Source organism: Dama dama, chromosome 1 (genome assembly GCF_033118175.1).
Source record: "Dama dama isolate Ldn47 chromosome 1, ASM3311817v1, whole genome shotgun sequence".
In the NCBI taxonomy this organism is placed as follows: Eukaryota; Metazoa; Chordata; class Mammalia; order Artiodactyla; family Cervidae; genus Dama; species Dama dama.
This window is the reverse complement of record NC_083681.1, coordinates 81503148-81519685: the sequence shown is the minus strand read 5'-3', so window position 1 is coordinate 81519685 and position 16538 is coordinate 81503148. Positions and strand designations below refer to the sequence as shown.

The 16538-nt window shown below is 47.1% G+C and overlaps 2 protein-coding genes across 2 annotated transcripts; one reads left to right on the top strand and one right to left on the bottom strand.

The window, feature by feature from the left end:
* Nucleotides 1-693: 693 nt before the first annotated feature.
* TMX2 (thioredoxin related transmembrane protein 2) lies at nucleotides 694-8943 on the bottom strand. Its single transcript, XM_061154031.1, has 8 exons — nucleotides 8673-8943; nucleotides 4287-4347; nucleotides 3929-4042; nucleotides 3100-3176; nucleotides 2731-2837; nucleotides 2493-2558; nucleotides 2284-2413; nucleotides 694-1542 (listed from the first exon to the last, which is right to left on the bottom strand). Exons 1-8 carry the CDS (start codon nucleotides 8859-8861, stop codon nucleotides 1396-1398), a joined length of 891 nt encoding a protein of 296 aa, XP_061010014.1. The 5' UTR covers nucleotides 8862-8943; the 3' UTR covers nucleotides 694-1395.
* Nucleotides 8944-9155: 212 nt separating this feature from the next.
* On the top strand, nucleotides 9156-16217 carry MED19 (mediator complex subunit 19). The gene is made up of 5 exons (XM_061154032.1): nucleotides 9156-9531; nucleotides 14463-14719; nucleotides 14899-14995; nucleotides 15305-15399; nucleotides 15497-16217. Exons 1-5 carry the CDS (start codon nucleotides 9264-9266, stop codon nucleotides 15563-15565), a joined length of 786 nt encoding a protein of 261 aa, XP_061010015.1. The 5' UTR covers nucleotides 9156-9263; the 3' UTR covers nucleotides 15566-16217.
* Nucleotides 16218-16538: the final 321 nt, after the last annotated feature.

The following is a 16538-nucleotide window of genomic DNA, read 5'->3' as shown; positions in this document are numbered from 1 at the left end:
TGTTACCCAAAACTTCGCTCCTGGAACCCACGGATCAGTCCCAGACCGAGTGTATAGCTTAACTCTGGGGTTAAGTAAACTTTGTTACGGGGGCAAGGTTTTTATTTGAAGCTTGGATTGTTTCCTAGTCTTTAAAGCCAAGCCAATATTATATCTCCAGTTCATTTTGAGCTTCTTCCAAGTTAACTGCTTAGATCTAACGACGGTAATCATTCAGGATCCTTCATTAACTAATATGAATAAATACTAAGTAAATTCACTATATTGTCTACATCATTGATTTTCAAGTGGGATGGTAGGGTGTTAGTAATATCAAGACCATTTGAGGAACATTTTAAAATGCATGCAAAGGTCCTGAGATTTTGATGAGCCTAGCTATGTCTTTGGGAAGATCCCCTGGAGAAAGGAAATGGCAACCCACTCCAGTATTCTTGCCAAGGAAATCCCGTGGACGGAGAAGCCTGCCACACTAGTCCATGGGGAAGCAAGAGTCGGACATGACTAAGCGACTAACACCGACAAAGGGAAGACCCAAACCTGCGGACAGTCTGCAGCTGTCCACAATCCTGGGGACCTGTGTGAGCGTCTGATGAATGCACCAGGATGGCCTTTGAAATGAAGAACACGAAAGAGTCCTCTGCAATTGCCTGGCTTTTCTAATGCACAAATAACACACAAAGGCACAATCAAAACTAATTATCAGTCTCTTTACTGAGCAAAACCATCAACTGGGTGTGGGCAGGGTGCAGCTGGGTTAGGTGAGCCCCCGGCCAGGGGCTTTTTCCTCCAGGGCCCACCACACAAAGGAAGTCTCCAACTTCCATTCCCCTTCCTCCCAATCTTCCTAAAATAGATAGATTATTCAGTAATCTTCAAAGAGAAAAGTCTGTGGTTAAAGGTTTTTTCCTTGGGACCGGATCACAGGTTTATACGTTTTGTTTTTTTTTAATACAGGCCACAGACTAAGCCAGAAGGGCCTAAAGAAGTAAGATTCCATGAAGGGAAATTCTCAGCACTAACTCTGCACCTTGGCCTGTTATGTTAGGGTTTAATCTAGTCTAAGTAGGCTGCGTGGCACCACCGTGAGGAATAATGAGACCAGAGCCTGATGGAGATGTCGGGCAGCACACAGCAGTTGACGCGCTGGCCCAGCTTGGAGGGTAAGCCTTCTCCCTCCACCAGACAAGATCTTTCCCTCCTTCCAGTAAAACAGCCGGCCGCAACAGTGGGGCCTTCCTGGAGGGTACCTGTCATCACCCTGGATGCCTCTTAAAAATCAGAAGTGATACCCTGCCCCATCTAGGCACAGCCAAACAGGGGAAACATAAATAAAAGGCCCGGGCCTCAGGCAAGGCTTGTGGTTACAGAAAGGTGCCTGGGACTGCAGCAGGGATCCTATCTGTCCTTCTTGCTCTCCTCATCTGGCACAGCGGCGGGCCCCGTGGCCACAGGCTGCTCCTCAGGGATCCTATCTCCAGCCTTTGACAGCTTCTTGGCCCGCTGATAGAGCTCGTTCAGGTTGAATTCTCGGATCACGTTCTCCTGTGCAAAACGGACACACGCATCAGGGTTCAAGTCGGAGGGGAGAGCGGCATCTGGGAAGAAGTGCAGCTGACCTTCAACAGCAGTGTGGCTGGGGCACCAACCCTTCTGCAGTCAAAAATCCACCTATAACTTATAGTCAGCCTTCCGTAACCACAGTCCCTCCCAATCTGTGGTTCCATGTGTGTGGACTCAACCAAGCACATGGATCGTGCAGTACTGTAGTTTTTACTATTGAAAATTATCCACACAACCAGAGCCACACAGTTCTGACTCATTTGTGCAAGGGTCAATTGTATTTACACAGTCTAGAACGGGAGGAAGCAAAGGACAGGAATCTAACCCAGATCTCCTTTTTTTGGGTACCTGAAAAAGTCAATTAATATTTACCTATTATGTGCCAGTCACTGTGCCAAGAATTATAGCTACATTATTTAATGTAATCTGCAAAACAAAACCTGTAAGCTAAATGTTGCCCTCTCCAATTTACTGCCAAGGAAACAGACTATAAGGACAAAAGCCACCGAGACTGAATCTTAACTAATAATCGTTCCCTACTACTAGCATGTCTGACACATGGTAGAATAATTTGCTGAATGAATCCATGAATGAGACCTAATAAATAGTTCACACTCTCAAAGCTTGTGGGCAAGTAGCAGAACTAGGAATCAAACCCAGGGTGGGCTCCAAACTGACCTCCTGTTCTACACCCTCCTGCAAACCACCTGCCCACTCACATACCTCTGAGAATGTCCAAGAGACAGCCCGGCCCTTCTTGTCGATCTGCGGCCGCCGCATGACCTCCTTCCCACCTTGGAACAGGATCAGGGTAGGGAGCTGCTTGGTGAGGGGTGATGTGCTCACTTTGTACCTGCAGGATCCAGAAGGTTCTCTGTAAGTGCATTTGCGTATATCCCCCCAAGCGATCCCCTGCCCAGGCCCTCACATACCGTGTACTAACGTCCGTGTAGCGTCCAACGTCTACCTTCCCAAAATTCAGCCCTGTACAGTTGTACCTGAGCGGAATGTATTGTTTCACATGGCGAGAGAGAATGAATCAATGTAGCAGAGATACAGATATCTGAGGTTGGGGTCGGGAGTGCCTCTGGTTGCAGTGTGCAAAAACCAAGGCCAAACCAGTGAGAGGGAAGGGACGATTTCGACCACCCCTCCCTCTGTCCCACTCACTTGAGCGAGAGGTCAGCGAAGATAGGGGCAAATGACTGGCAGTCACTGGACCAGTTGGCGAAGAACTCCACGATCCAAGTGACCCTCTTGTCCCGCTCCAGCTCCTCCTGCCACACACAGAGAGGAAACGGTGAAGTGGACTACACAGGCCCCTGGATGATTCAGACTCTAGCACCGAAGTCCTCATCTCAGCTTCCCCACACCTCTGCAGACCCCACCATGAGCCACCGTGCCCTTGATTCTCCTCGAGCCCACAATGAACCAGTGCCCTTGACTTCCATTCTGAAGCATGGCTGTTCCTCTGAGTAGTGAGCGTAATGACAAAATCTCCCCCAAGGGACCCAAGAAACAGGGAAGAAGGCTACTCACATCAATGGTTTTGTCACTGAAGTACTTGATGTACTCAGGGCCCATGTACAAGGGGGGTTTGCATGTCATCAAGAACACTAAACACAGAAAAAGGACATCACAGGTGTTACCTACAGAGTGGCACTTGCCATCTACCTCTATAAGGATTAAGTCATGTGCGCCCGCAGCTGCCGACCTTCAACACCCCCCGAAGGAGCTCAGGGTGGAAAGCAGAAATGAGGCACCCTGTGTTCAGGGAAAAACTGGCAGGACAGGTCTTCCGATAGTTAAATATTCTCAGGAGCTGATTTTATGAGCCCAATTCGTGTATCTTCTCATATCTAGAAAATCCTTCATGGTGACAACGGTTTCTTGTGACTGGCAGAAAGCTTCGTGAGACTAGCACACACTTTTCAGAAAAAATATATGCTGACTGCACGTACTGCCCCTTCGCCAAAATCACACGTATAATGTCCTCTCCTCCTGCCTCTCTGGAGCGGTCTCTCAGAGCTAACTGAGGTGCTATCTCCCAGGCTGCAGTCCTTGCTGTGCCCCAATTAAAACTTAACTTGCAGCTCTCATGTTGTGCATTTTAAAGTCAACACAGGAAACATATAAGGCCTTGAGTAGGGGATTTACTTTCAAACCAACCTAAAGATTTCAAGTACCAAAGAGTACACTTTGTAGACATACAGAGACACATTCCCTTCCTTTTAAACTACAGTCTCTGTAGGTCCTTCTCATCTGAGCCTCACACAGTTGATGAGGTGTAAACTATGGAAGACAGGTATGGAGAGCCTGGTTTGGTGCTGGAGTCTGGTTCTCACAACCAAGTCTTCAGTCTCCTTACCTATGCAGAGTGTGATGTAAAGCAGGCCCATACGAATATCCAGGCGGAAGAAAAGAATCGCATTGGCCACCTTGGTGAACATGAAGATGTTGCCTATGTGCTGTTCCACGGTGACTGAAACACAGAAGTGTCAGGTCAGGCTGGGCTGCGCACTCCCATGCTCTACTATTGGTCCCTCTCCTTGGAATACTTTGAAACAGGAGGGGGGAAGGGGATAAAAGTCTAAAGTCAAATTCAGCCTTGGCACAGAATGAGGGACAAGTTCACCAAATAATGCCCCTCTCGTAGCATGAGTGAAAGACTCCAGAGGTCGTCGGTCCGAACCGTGAGAGCCTGAGACACAGGAAATGCCACTTACTGGACCTGCGGTTCTTCATCATCACGATGGCACTGAGAAACATCAGGATCTCCACTTCTCTCTGCAACAGAGTCAGAGCGTCAGGAAGGCCATGGACGGAAACGACTGCAGTGACCAGGGAGCCACATGTGTGACAAAAACCAACAGAGATACAAACCGGGAACCGTAACATAGAGAAATAACCGGACTCAGCTAAGGAGAGTGTGGGCTTCCCAGGTGGCGCTAGTGGTAAACAACCCACCTGCCAATGCAGGAGACACAAGAGAGGCGGGTTTAATTCCTGGGTCGGGACGATCCCCTGGAGAAGGGCAGGACAACCCACTCCAGCATTCTTGCCTGGAGAATCCCATGGATAGAGAAGCCTGGCGGGCTACAGTCCATAGGGTCGCAAAGAGTCGGACATGACTGAAGTGACTTAGCAGGCACAAGGGGTAGTGGGGAAAACACCAGTCAGAAGACCCAGGTTTCAATTCTACCCCTACCACAAACTGCTTGTTGCCTTTCAGCAAAGCACTTAATGTGGGAGCACGGACTCCCCTGACTGAGGACTAAAGAAGATAAGAAGTAAGAAAGAGGTACATAGAGTGTATGGTGTCAACCTGTAAGATACCACAGTCAACTCAGTGTGACCTGATAAAGTGAAACTTTTCCAGGTAAACTTTCTCAATCATATCCATCAATACAACAGACGGTTATTCCATTTGTTCGGTTTTAAGTTAAAACATTCCTCTCCACCTAATATTCACAGTGATAATCCATGCACCTTGAATAAATTTGAGAGCTGAAGGAGTCCTTTCAAACTTCTCAAAGGTACTTTTCAGTACCACTAGTTTACTGTTCTTTCTCACCTTCTAGAAGAGAAGTTCCATGTGAGTTAAGTGAGACAGACAATAAAAATGACAAGACACAAACGAGGTAACTTCAGAGTGAAGACCACAAACACGCGTAACAAGGACTTTGTGAGAGACTGCACAGGGGAGGGCCTTCTGGAGACTGGAGGCTTTGAGGCTTTCCTTTCTCTTAGTCATGCAGGATCCAAATCATCTCAGACAGAACCAATTAACTGCGATTTACAGCCAGCAATCAGAGACCCAGGTTTTTAGCCTCAATCGCCAACAAAAAGCAACTGACTAGATTTAGAAATGGACATCGAAAGTTGGGGGGGGGGGGTAGGGAATATGACAAACCTTACTAAATATTCTGAGTAGAAATTAGGAAGAGTTTTCAAGAATGAAACTGGCTTTAAAAGTGGCTTTTATAATTATGGAAAGATGATTTAAAAAGAGAATTATGCCCAATCAGGAGACCAAAGACAGGTCTACAAGGAATATAGTCTAAAGACAGAGAATGAGTCTGTGGTAAAGACCAGCCACGTATACTCCAGACCTTACTTCCTTTTCCTGCTGGACATTCCGCATCTAGGGAGGTCTGTGTGACCAGCACTCCAGCTCACACACACTGTGAGCACAAGTGACACGCCACTTCTGTGCCCAGGCAGTTAAGAAAGGGGATGCACGTCCTTTGCAGGACAGCTTTCTTTCTCCCCCTGCTGGCATGATGCTGGGACGATCTCAAGGCCATCAGGAGCAGACAGGACGAGACTGGGTTCCAGAATAACTGCATAAACAAGAGCTCCCTTGGTTGTTTGCTTGTTTATTCACTGTTTCAAACTTTTTTTTTTTTTTTTTTAACAATTTTATCTGTATTTGCTTTTGGCTGTGCTGGGTCTCTGTTGCTAGGTGAGCTTTTCCCTTGCTGGGATGAACGGGCTGCTCGCTGCGGTGGCCTCCCTCGTCGTGGAGTACAGGCTCGAGGGCACGTGGCTTCAGTAAATGCCACAAGTGGGCTCAGTGGGTGCGGCCGCCAGGCTCCAGAGCGCAGGCTCAGCAGCTGTGAGCACGACCGAGCTGCTCTACAGCAAGGGGACTCCTCCCTGACCGGGGATCGAACCTGCGTCTCTTGCACTGACAGGTGGATTCTGTCTGAGTAACCAGTGTAGCCCTGTTTCAAACTGTTTATTAAGGAAGTTTTCAAACATACACCAAATCAGAGAGGATACTGAAGGGTGGCAGTATATGCCACTCCCAAGTATGCCATTTTGGCATAAGGATTATTTTGAGTCTAAAGACAACTAAGGAGAAGTAGAATAAAGAAAAACTCCATCCCCTTCCCTTACGTGTCTAAGAGTAGGACAAAAATTTACCTTCTCTACCAAGGACAAAACTAATCTGGAAGATAACTTTAGATGCTATAAGCCTGGAGATAGCACCAGAGTGAGCTATGTAACAAACGAGGCTTTATCTACCATTAGTTTACCTTTCCAATTTTTGTCTCCTGCAAACCTAAAACTCTTTCTATCTTCATCCTGTCACTTCTCCACAAATTTATGTTCTTTGTTGAAGATGCCATATAAGCTGGAATTCTAAGCCTCTGTCACTGGTTTTTCCCTGGGTATATCCCATGTACACAAGTTACACATGTTAATAAATTTGTTATTTTAACTGACTTTAATCTTTTACTACAGTAGTCTCAGGCAAGACTTCAGAAGGGTAAAGGGAAAATTATTTTCCACCTCCTACAATACCTTAGTAAACCCCTAATACTCAGTTTCAATAGTAATATTTTGCCAGTATGGCCAAAGATTTCATCTACGCTACCCATTTCTTTTGCTGGAGAAACTTAAAAGCAAATTGCAACTATATTATTTCAACTGTAAAGATTTCAGTACATGTGCCTTACAGATAAGAACTTCTTTCTTAAAACAAACTAAAACACCATTATCATATCTAACAAAATTAACACCACTTCCTTGTTGTTATCTAATACTTGGCCCTTACTCAAATTCAAAGGTTGTGGGTGTTATGTGCTTACTCACTTGAGTCCTGTCTGACTCTTAGCGACTCCATGTACTGAAGCCTGCCAGGCTCCTCTGTCCATGGGATTTCCCAGGCAAGAATACTGGAGTGGGTTGCCATTTCCTTCTCCAGGAGATCTTACCAACACAGGGATCGAACCCAAGTCTCTGCACTGGCAAGTAGATTCTTTACTGCTGAGCCACCAGGGAAGTCACATCCTTGCTAACACTATTTACCTTAATATTGTAACTTCAAATCACCAGGGTAAATGAGTAAAACACAGATTTTCCAGGAAAAGTTACAAGTACTACATAGTTTAAAAAAAAAAAAAAAGAGTAAAAAGAAAACATAAATTCTTACAATATTTTGCATATAATTAGGGAAGAGTACACAGAGAAATTAATTGCATAAAAAGTCCCTTTTATAAAATCTTTATTTCTGTCCACTTACATGTTTGAGTCTTATTTTGGTTAAAGTGGCATAGATAAAAATAGGATCTTTTGAAGAAGATGGCTACATCTGACCTAATTAATAACACTGGGACAGGATAGAGTATGAAAAACTGTGGGATGAAGAATAAAAGTAAGGAAGCAGGTTCTGTTCAAGATCAAGACTCATTTCGGGCTTTCAAAAAAAAGACAAAAACTCAGGTGACTATCTTTCCTAAAAATATGTATATGGCTATCCAGCAGAGGGCAGAGAGCTTCAACTTATTTTACACCTTTTTTTTTTTTGCCTCAAAACAAGCAGAATCCTACATCCCTGACCAGGGATGGAACCCAGGCCCCCTGCAAGGGAAGTGCAGAATCTTAACCACTGGACCACCAGGGAAGCCCCTCAAGTTATTTTTCTGAGTGGTCCCTCCACTCCAGCTCAGGAAGGACTGCAAGAGGCTTGAGATAGATTTCTTTACAACTTATTTTTTTACAATTCCATTTCAGTACGCCTAACAGTTTTATTTATTTTTACATCCCCAGTATGCGGCACAGGGCCCAGCACACAGTCCTCCCTCTGAGACTGTTAATTTTAAGAAAAGACTGTGTGCTGTTTACCATGGCCTAGTGGTTGCAAATCATCGTCGCTCACTAGTTGTGTGACCTTGGACGAGTGTCCTAACCACGCCAAGATCAGTTTCTTCATCAATAAAACGAGAATACTACAGATACAACTTGCCTCCTACAACTCACCGGTCCCTCAACAGGCTTTACATAACGAGCAACACGAAGACAGTGCGGGTGGCCAGTTTGGGGAGGACTCTTGTCGAGCATGGATTGGGAGGTGGGAAGGAGCTTGGACTCAAAAGGCAGAAAGCTTAGGCTGTTGGGCGAGCTAACCGGCCGCTTTCTCACCCTAAACAAGAGAAGGTTTAGGCTCGATGACAACCCACGCCCTACACTTAGTAGTCTGTCAAGTGCGCTAAGAGGCTCGGAACCTGAGGCGTTCTCAAAACGGTCAGCCTCGGGGCTCCCGACAGCGACCACCAGGGCGGGGACAGTCAAGGTCGTGGGGTCCTGAGGCGGGGGTCGCTCACCCAGTCAAAGTCACACGGGTTGCCGTCTTCGCGTTGCGTGGGGAGACTTTCGCAGACAGGGGGCAGCTTCCTCACGAGCAGGAAGGCAGCAGACAGCAGGGCTGACAAAAAGTAGTAAGGTCGGGCCAGCCATCGTGAAAGTCGCGGGACCGAATACACGAGAGCAATCAAAGGCGCTAGGACCGCCATCTTTCCGGCCCCTCCGAGGCGCCGGCCGCTCTCTTCGGCTTCCGTAGGTCTGGTCCCGCCTCTCTCACCATTGAAGGTTTCCATTGGGCCGAGTGTCAGATACCCCGCCTCTGGGCCCGGAACTAGATCTCTGATTGGTCCCTACGGCAGCTAAGGAAAGTGAGAGAGGGATTTGATATGTTATTGGCTAACCTAGCTGTCGTTTTTTCTACCTAAGTCATTTCATTGGTTAAGCGATTGCGGCGAGCGGAGGCCTCGCAGAATAAAGTTAAGGAGTATTTCCGGGACGTTCTCAGAAGGCGACGGAAGTACTTGCCGGAAGAAGGTAGGCAGGGCCAGAGGCAATCCAATGGTAAACGGCCCCTGGAGGAAAAGGGCGGTACCCCGTGAAAAGATTAACCAATGAGGATCATTGACGCCAGACACCGGGACGGCGCCGGGGCGGAGGGGACGATGGAGAATTTCACGGCGCTGTTCGGAGCCCAGGCTGATCCGCCACCTCCGCCAGCGGCACTCGGCTTCGGACCCGGGAAGCCGCCCCCTCCGCCGCCGCCGCCTCCGGGCGGGGGGCCGGGCCCGGCCCCGCCCCCGACCGCCGCCTCGGCCCCTCCCGGGAGCGACAAGTCGGCGGCAGGCTGCGGCCCCTTCTACCTAATGAGGGAGCTTCCAGGTGAGTGCGAGGCCCGGCCGAAGCCGGCCAATCAGATCGCCGCGAGGTGGGGCTGGGCGTGGCTCCTAGCCGCCAGGGAGGTGAGGGGTAGCCCGCGGGGCGCTTGCGGGTATTTCGGAGCTCCGTGTCGGAAAGGACTGAGAATTCTCGGCCAAAGGCACGGCAGGAATTCTCGGGATGGACTGGGAATGAGAAGAATGGGTCGCCGTGGCCGCCTTTCTCGCTCCGCCCTGCCTCTGACCCTGACGGTGGTTTTATAACTCCCAAAAAATTACTCTCTGGTGGTTCAGACGGTAAAGAATCCGCCTGCAATGCAGGAGACCTGGGTTTTATCCCTCAGGCGGGAAGATCCCCTGGAGAAAGGAAAGGCTACCCACTCCAGTATCCCTGCTTGGAAAAATGCCATGAACGGAAGAGCCCGGCGGGCTACAGTCGATGGGGTCGCAGAGAGTAGGACACGACTGAGCGGCTCGAATTTGGAATTTGAGAGTCCTGATTTAACATTCTTGCGGACCTAGTTCCAAATCTGCTTCCGAATTCCTGTTGGTTTGGTGCATGTTGCCTTCCTTTTTACTCTGAGCCTGGTCCTTTCCTCATCTCTTGGAACAAGTGAATAGAATTTATCCAGATTCTTTTATTCAGAAAATTATTTCGTTGAGCACCTACTCTGTGTACCAAGGGGTATTGTACATACTGAAGATACAGCTGTGAAAAAGGCTGACAAGATCCTTGCCTGTTTGGGAGTTTATGTGCCCATGGAGGAGGCAAAAGGTAACAGGGTGAAATCACATAGCAGTTATGGCTGTAAGGGGGAAAAAATGTGATAAAGATTTAAGGGAGCGGAACTGCTTTAGCTAGAGTGATCAGAGAAGCTCTCTCTGAGTAGGTAACTTTAGAGTGAGTTAAAATGTAAGCTCAGAGAAAGAGCTAGCCATTTATGAGTGGGAGGAGGGATAACTGGATACAAAAAAAAAATTGAAATCAATAGCCCCAATGTGAGAAAAATCTTGTAATGTTTGAGGGACAGAAGATCAGTTGGACTTGAGTGAACAGAGGGGTGGTAGGAGATAAAGTGAGAGTGGTAGGCAGAGGCCTGTGTTAGACATTTAGATTTTAGCATGTTATTGACCAGAAGCATGTCAAGATATGTTTTAGAGTGAAACCATTAACATCACCGTGGGAAGTTGTTAGAGCTTAAAATTGATCAAGGATTCATTATACAACATATGATTGACAGTATCATTCACATTTTGTTCTGTTAGGTGTTTATTCCAACCTTGTGTACCTTATAAACATAAGTTTATTTTCATAAAATTTTAAAAAATGACACATCATGAAGTTTTGAGTGAAGAAAATTTTTTCAGTGAATTTTATGCAGATACTTTCTCTTATTGTCCGAGCAGCATATTTACTAGTGTCTCAGAAGATGTTAGTTGTTCCGAATATAGTTCTGATTCATACAATGGGACTATTTGAGCAACAAAGAGACAAAAAATCTTAGTGATTGTTTTCTGATATGGAAAGTGAAAATGAAACTCATGGTGCTGAAGAAGACTTTACAGGTGTGTCAGCTGTGACTATTGAATGTAATAATGCAAAGTAGGTAGTGAAATAGCTGAATTAATTATTGCGTTCCTTTCTGCAAAAATCCCCCTTTCAATAACGTTACTACTTAGTGGTCCAGGAAAGTGGTGGTTTGTTCTAGGCGATAGCAATGGAGGAAAGAAATAAATGGATGCAGGATAAATGTTAGAGGTAGAACTGACAGGAATGAAGGATTGAGTATAGAAGTGGAGGAGAGAGGAATTGAGGATGATTTCAAATTTTTGGCTTGAATAACAGGGTCAGGAAAGAACAAGTTTGAGGAGGTGGAAATCAAGAGTCATTTTAGACATGTTAGTCTCGAGGATGTCTTTCAGTTCATCCCACATCCATAGCTTTGACTGTACGGACATTTATCGGCAAAATGATGTCTCTGCTTTTTTTAAATGCTGTGTAGGTTTGTCATAGCTTTCCATTCAAGAAGTAAACGTCTTTTAATTTCATGGCTGCAATCACCATCTGCAGTGATTTTGGAGCCCAAGAAAATAAAGTCTGTCACTGCCTCCACTTTTTCGCCTTCTATTTGCCATGAAGTGATGGGACCTGATGCCATGATCTTAGTTTTTTGAATGTTGAGTTTTAAGCCAGCCTTTTCAGTCTCTTTCACCCTCATCAAGAGGCTCTGTGGTTCCTGTTCACTTTCTGCCATTAGAGGGGTGTCATCTATCTGAGGTTGTTGCTCTTTATCCCAGCAGTCTTGATCCCAGCTAGTGATGTTTCAGTAAGACGTTTATATGTTCAACCACGAATACAAGTCGAAGGAATTTGAGCTTTTTCCTGAGGGAATGGGAAACCGTTAAGATTTTTGAACTGAGTACAGCTTCTAAAGATATCTGGAGAATACAGGTGCCATGTACTAAAATAAAGGAACCATGAGTGAGGTGGGGAAGATTTTTTGGAGTTTAAAAAAAAAAAAAATCAAGGGAATTCCCTGACAGTCCAGTGGTTAGGGTGCCATACTTTTTCTGCAAGGGGTTTGATCAGGGAACTGCAATCACATAAGCCTCCTGGTGCAGCCAAAAAGAAAAAGAAAAGAAAGAAAACTGAATCTGCAATGAATTAATTAAGAGAGTGTTGGAAATGGAAGATTAGTTTTCAGGAGTGGAGTCAGGAATGAGGAGAGAGATTTATAAATCATCTTCATAGAACTGATGGGCAAAACGGAACATTGGATGGACTCTTTTAGGTTAAAGAATTTAAAAAAACCACAAAGTGGGGAAAAACAGAAGGAGGCAGTGCTGATATGAGAAGTACTGGGTCCCTGAGCCTCCTGCTATTACATGGACCACTCTTCAGAGACAGCTGGCGTGGAAGACAAGGGAATAGAATAGGGTTAGGCCTGTCAATAGGAAAAATACCTTGTTCATTTAATGTTTATTGAGCACGAGTGACACATGAATGAACAAGGCATTTTTCTCAGCCCTCAGTGGGCTGATAGCTCAGAAGCTGAGTTTTCTCAAGTGAGTGATTATAAACAAGTCACTTTTGTCATTTGTACCCTGAGTGTTCATCATAACTAGACTATGAAATTGTAGGTTAGATATTTCTACCCTTACCACTGGACCCTAGTTAAATTACTAAGAAGAGAGTGGAAAAACTGGCTTGAAACTCAACGTTCAAAAAAACTTAAGATTGTGGCATCCAGTCCTATCACTCCATGGCAAATAGAAGGGGAAAAAGTGGAAGCAGTGACAAATTTTATTTTCCTGACCTCCAAAATCACTGCAGATGGTGACTGCAGCCATGAAATTAAAAGGCGATTGCTCCTTGGAAGGACAGCTACTGCAAACCTAGGCAACGTACCAAAAAGCAGAGACATCACTTTGCTGACAAAGGTCTGTCTAGTCAAAGCTGTGGTTTTTCCAGTAGTTATATGTGGATGTGAGTTGGACGTAAAGAAGGCTGAGCACCAAAGAATTGATGCTTTTGAACTGTGGTGTTGGAGAAGACTCTTGAGAGTCCCTTGGACTGCAAGGAGATCAAACCAGTCCATCCTGAAGGAAATGAGTCCTGAATGTTCATTGGAAGGGCTGATGCTGAAGCTGAAGCTTTACTAATACTGAAGCTCCAGTACGCATCCACCTGATACGAAGAGCCAGCTCACTGGAAAAGACCCTGACGCTAGGGGAAGATTGAAGGCACAAGGAAGAGAGGCCGGCAGAGGATGAGGTGGCTGGACGGCGTCACTGACTCGGTGGATGTGAGTCTGAGCAAACTCCAGGAGACAGTGAAGGACAGGGAAGAAGCCTGGCGTGCTGTGGTCCATGGGGTCTCAAAAAGAGTCAGACGCGACCTAGTGACTGAACAGCGACAGCAGCAGTTCTTTGAAGAAAGTCAGCCATGAAATGTTTATACTGGTGATGCCTTCCACCTACATACTTTATACTTTTCAATATGTTTTATTTGAACCTTGAAAAAAAATTAAGTGTAATTATGATAGCTTTTACTGCATTCCATAGATAAGCAGAAACAGGCACATGAGGGATTACCATTTTAGTTGCCCAACTTCTAATCAGACGTTTCTTTCTTCTAGGCAGAGCTATCATATTTGGTATTATAAGAAGAGTAAAAGTGAAGGTGGTGGTAACGAAAGTTACCAGCAGTAGCTGGAAAAATCTGTTTTTCTCTGTAAAGGTGACGAGTTTCTTGCTAGTTTAAAAAAGGAAGCAATACACTCACACCCCTGGGTTATAGTCGGCCTTAAGCTTGGCTGTAGCCGAGCTGTGAGGTTATATTATTCTGGTCACAGCCAAAAGTATAATTTCTCGTTAGCATATTGATGAAACACAGAGCAATGTTTAGCACAGATTATAAGCACTGTATACGTTATTACTCTGGTTAGACTGAGTGTCTGCTTCATTGGGTTAAAGCGGTTTCCACCGCTGCCCTATTTGGATTTTTGCCTGTTTTTTTTCTCCTCATTCCAACTTTCCATTCTATAGTACAGAATTTTTAGTGTCTGTTGTATGTTATTATTTACTCTTGTTATTTCTTACTCAAAAATAACTTCATTTTTGGTAATTCTAACTTAAAAGATTCCTTATTTAGGTTAAAATATGGTCTTTTACTTTCCCTTCTAGGTCAGTGAATTTAAAAAAAAATTCTGTATTCTTGGAAAAGACCCTGATGCTGGGAAAGATTGAGGGCAGGAGAAGAAGGCGACAGAGGATGAGGTGGTTGGATGGCATCAGCGACTGAGTGGGCATTAATTTGAGCAAACTCCGGGAGACAGTGAAGGCCAGGGGTCGCAGAGTCAGACGCGACTGATCGGCTCCACAGCAGCTCTGGGAACTAACTCTCCTCCTTCCTCCTCTTCTCCGTTCCTCCAGGCAGCACCGAGCTGACGGGCAGCACCAACCTGATCACACACTACAGCCTGGAGCACGCCTATAATAAATTCTGTGGGAAGAAAGTGAAGGAGAAGCTGAGCAACTTCTTGCCCGACCTGCCGGGCATGATTGATCTGCCTGGTTCCCATGACAACAGCAGCCTGCGCTCCCTCATCGAGAAGCCCCCCATCCTCGGGGGCTCTTTCAATCCCATCACAGGGACCATGCTGGCTGGCTTCCGCCTGCACACCGGCCCGGTGCGTGCCCTCCTGGGGAGGAGGGGGCAAGGGGGGCAGCCCGAAGCCTTTGCAGTGGTGTTCCTCCTGGGTCTGTCCCTCTCTAACGTACTGCGGAGAGCAGATGATGGGAGCAGAGCAGGTGATGGGAAGGGGGGTTTCCGCCCTCTGCTCACCCAGCCCTTCCCTCGCTCCTTCAGTTGCCGGAGCAGTGCCGCCTGATGCATATTCAGCCGCCCAAGAAGAAGAATAAGCAGAAGCACAAACAGAGCCGCACCCAGGACCCCGTCCCTCCAGGTAAGAAGCCGTTCTTTTCCGAACCAGGAAGCCGTGCGCTCTGAATCTGGTTTGACCTTCCTGAGTTAAAAGCTCAGTTAAGTTCATCACGAGCCCTGGATTCCCCGCTTCTCCTTAGAGAAGCAGCTGACATAAGCGGCCCCCCTGGGCAGGTGGGAACTCGGGCCAGGGTTTCAGTGGTGCCTCTGAACTGTCCTGGTCACGTGCACAGAAGCGGTGGCCCCCGACTAGGGGTTATCCTTGCATCCGAGTTCTGGCGGAGCAGAATTTGGGGCCCGACCTGTGACGGGCACCTCGTATCTCCCACAGAGACGCCGTCTGATTCAGATCACAAGAAGAAGAAAAAGAAAAAGGAAGAGGACCCTGAGAGGAAGAGGAAGAAGAAGGAGAAGAAGAAGAAGAAGGTATGGCGGCAGCCCGTGCAGGCAGCCCGTGAGTCCCTGTCTCGCCCGGGCCCTCGGGAGAGCCGCCTCCTCTTCCTCTGCCCTCCTTTCCTTCCAGAACCGACACAGCCCGGAGCACCCCGGGATGGGCAGCTCTCAGGCCAGCAGCAGCAGCAGCCTCCGCTAAGGGGCCGGCGGACCCTGCTAGGACTTCCCTGCTGGGCCGGAGCCGGCCCGGGTCAGCGCCTGGGCGCCCAGGCAGAAGCCACTCCGCCGGAGGAGCCGAAAGGGAGACGGGCTGGGCTCCCGGCGGCCTCTGCCTGGCTCCCTTCCTCACGGACACCTCTTCCCTTTCCAGGAAGCTTTCTGTTCACCTCTTGTGTGCAGTTTGTCTGATGTAGGACTTGGTCTGGTTTGTTAGGATTTTTGTTCTCTTAAAATTGCATTTATCAAACTGGCTGAAGTGTGGCTGCCTTTGAGGAGGTAAGTGCCTTTCCGTGGGAGTCAGGGCGTAAGCCAAGGCGTGCTGAGGTCTGAGGGGGCTCGGACCTTGCGTGACGCTGTCTCCTCAGCAGGCGGGGCAGCCGGGGAGGAGGGTCCAGAAGCGGGTACCTTTCTGCCCCAGGCACGTTAGCGCCGTGCCCCTAAGGTTGCCAGCCATTGCCTGGATGACCTTCCCGCTTACGGCCCAGCTGTGTCCTAGGTCAGTTTCGTGTGGAAACTCGGTAGCCGAAGGAGAAAGCACCCACCCACGGTCAGAAGTGAATTTCAGCAAGATTGCTACTTGGTCAACGCTGTGGTTTTTTAAAAAAAATAAATTTCTGGCAAGGAAAGGTAAATGGTTCTCTTTATAATAAGAACTACTTTTGATCTTCCTCACTCCTTAAGACAGTGAAATTATTGGCTGATGTGACTGCCTATCTAAGCTTCTAAGACAGCAAAAAAAAAAAAAAAGGCAGCCTGAAGTAGCCGACTCAGTGGAAAAGATGCTGATGCTGGGAAAGATTGAGGGCAAGAGAAGGGACTGGCAGAGGGTGAGAGGGTTGGATGGCATGGTGGATATGAGTTTGAGCAAATGCTGGGGTAGAGGGGACAGCAAGTGTGGCATGCTGCAGTTCAAGGGGTTGCAGAGTCAGGAACGACTGAGCGGCTGAACGGAA

What these genes read in the sequence shown, in the direction of transcription:
- TMX2 (XM_061154031.1), bottom strand. Translation starts at nt 8,861, where the DNA reads ATGGCGGTCCTAGCGCCTTTGATTGCTCTCGTGTATTCGGTCCCGCGA. An exon ending in GATGAAGAACCGCAGGTCCA is followed by an intron (nt 4,043 to 4,286) that starts GTAAGTGGCATT and finishes TCTGTGTTTCAG; the next exon opens with TCACCGTGGAACAGCACATA. An exon ending in TCAGTGACAAAACCATTGAT is followed by an intron (nt 2,838 to 3,099) that starts GTGAGTAGCCTT and finishes TGTGTGTGGCAG; the next exon opens with GAGGAGCTGGAGCGGGACAA.
- MED19 (XM_061154032.1), top strand. Translation starts at nt 9,264, where the DNA reads ATGAGGATCATTGACGCCAGACACCGGGACGGCGCCGGGGCGGAGGGG. An exon ending in CCAGGACCCCGTCCCTCCAG is followed by an intron (nt 14,996 to 15,304) that starts GTAAGAAGCCGT and finishes TATCTCCCACAG; the next exon opens with AGACGCCGTCTGATTCAGAT. An exon ending in AGGAGAAGAAGAAGAAGAAG is followed by an intron (nt 15,400 to 15,496) that starts GTATGGCGGCAG and finishes CTTTCCTTCCAG; the next exon opens with AACCGACACAGCCCGGAGCA.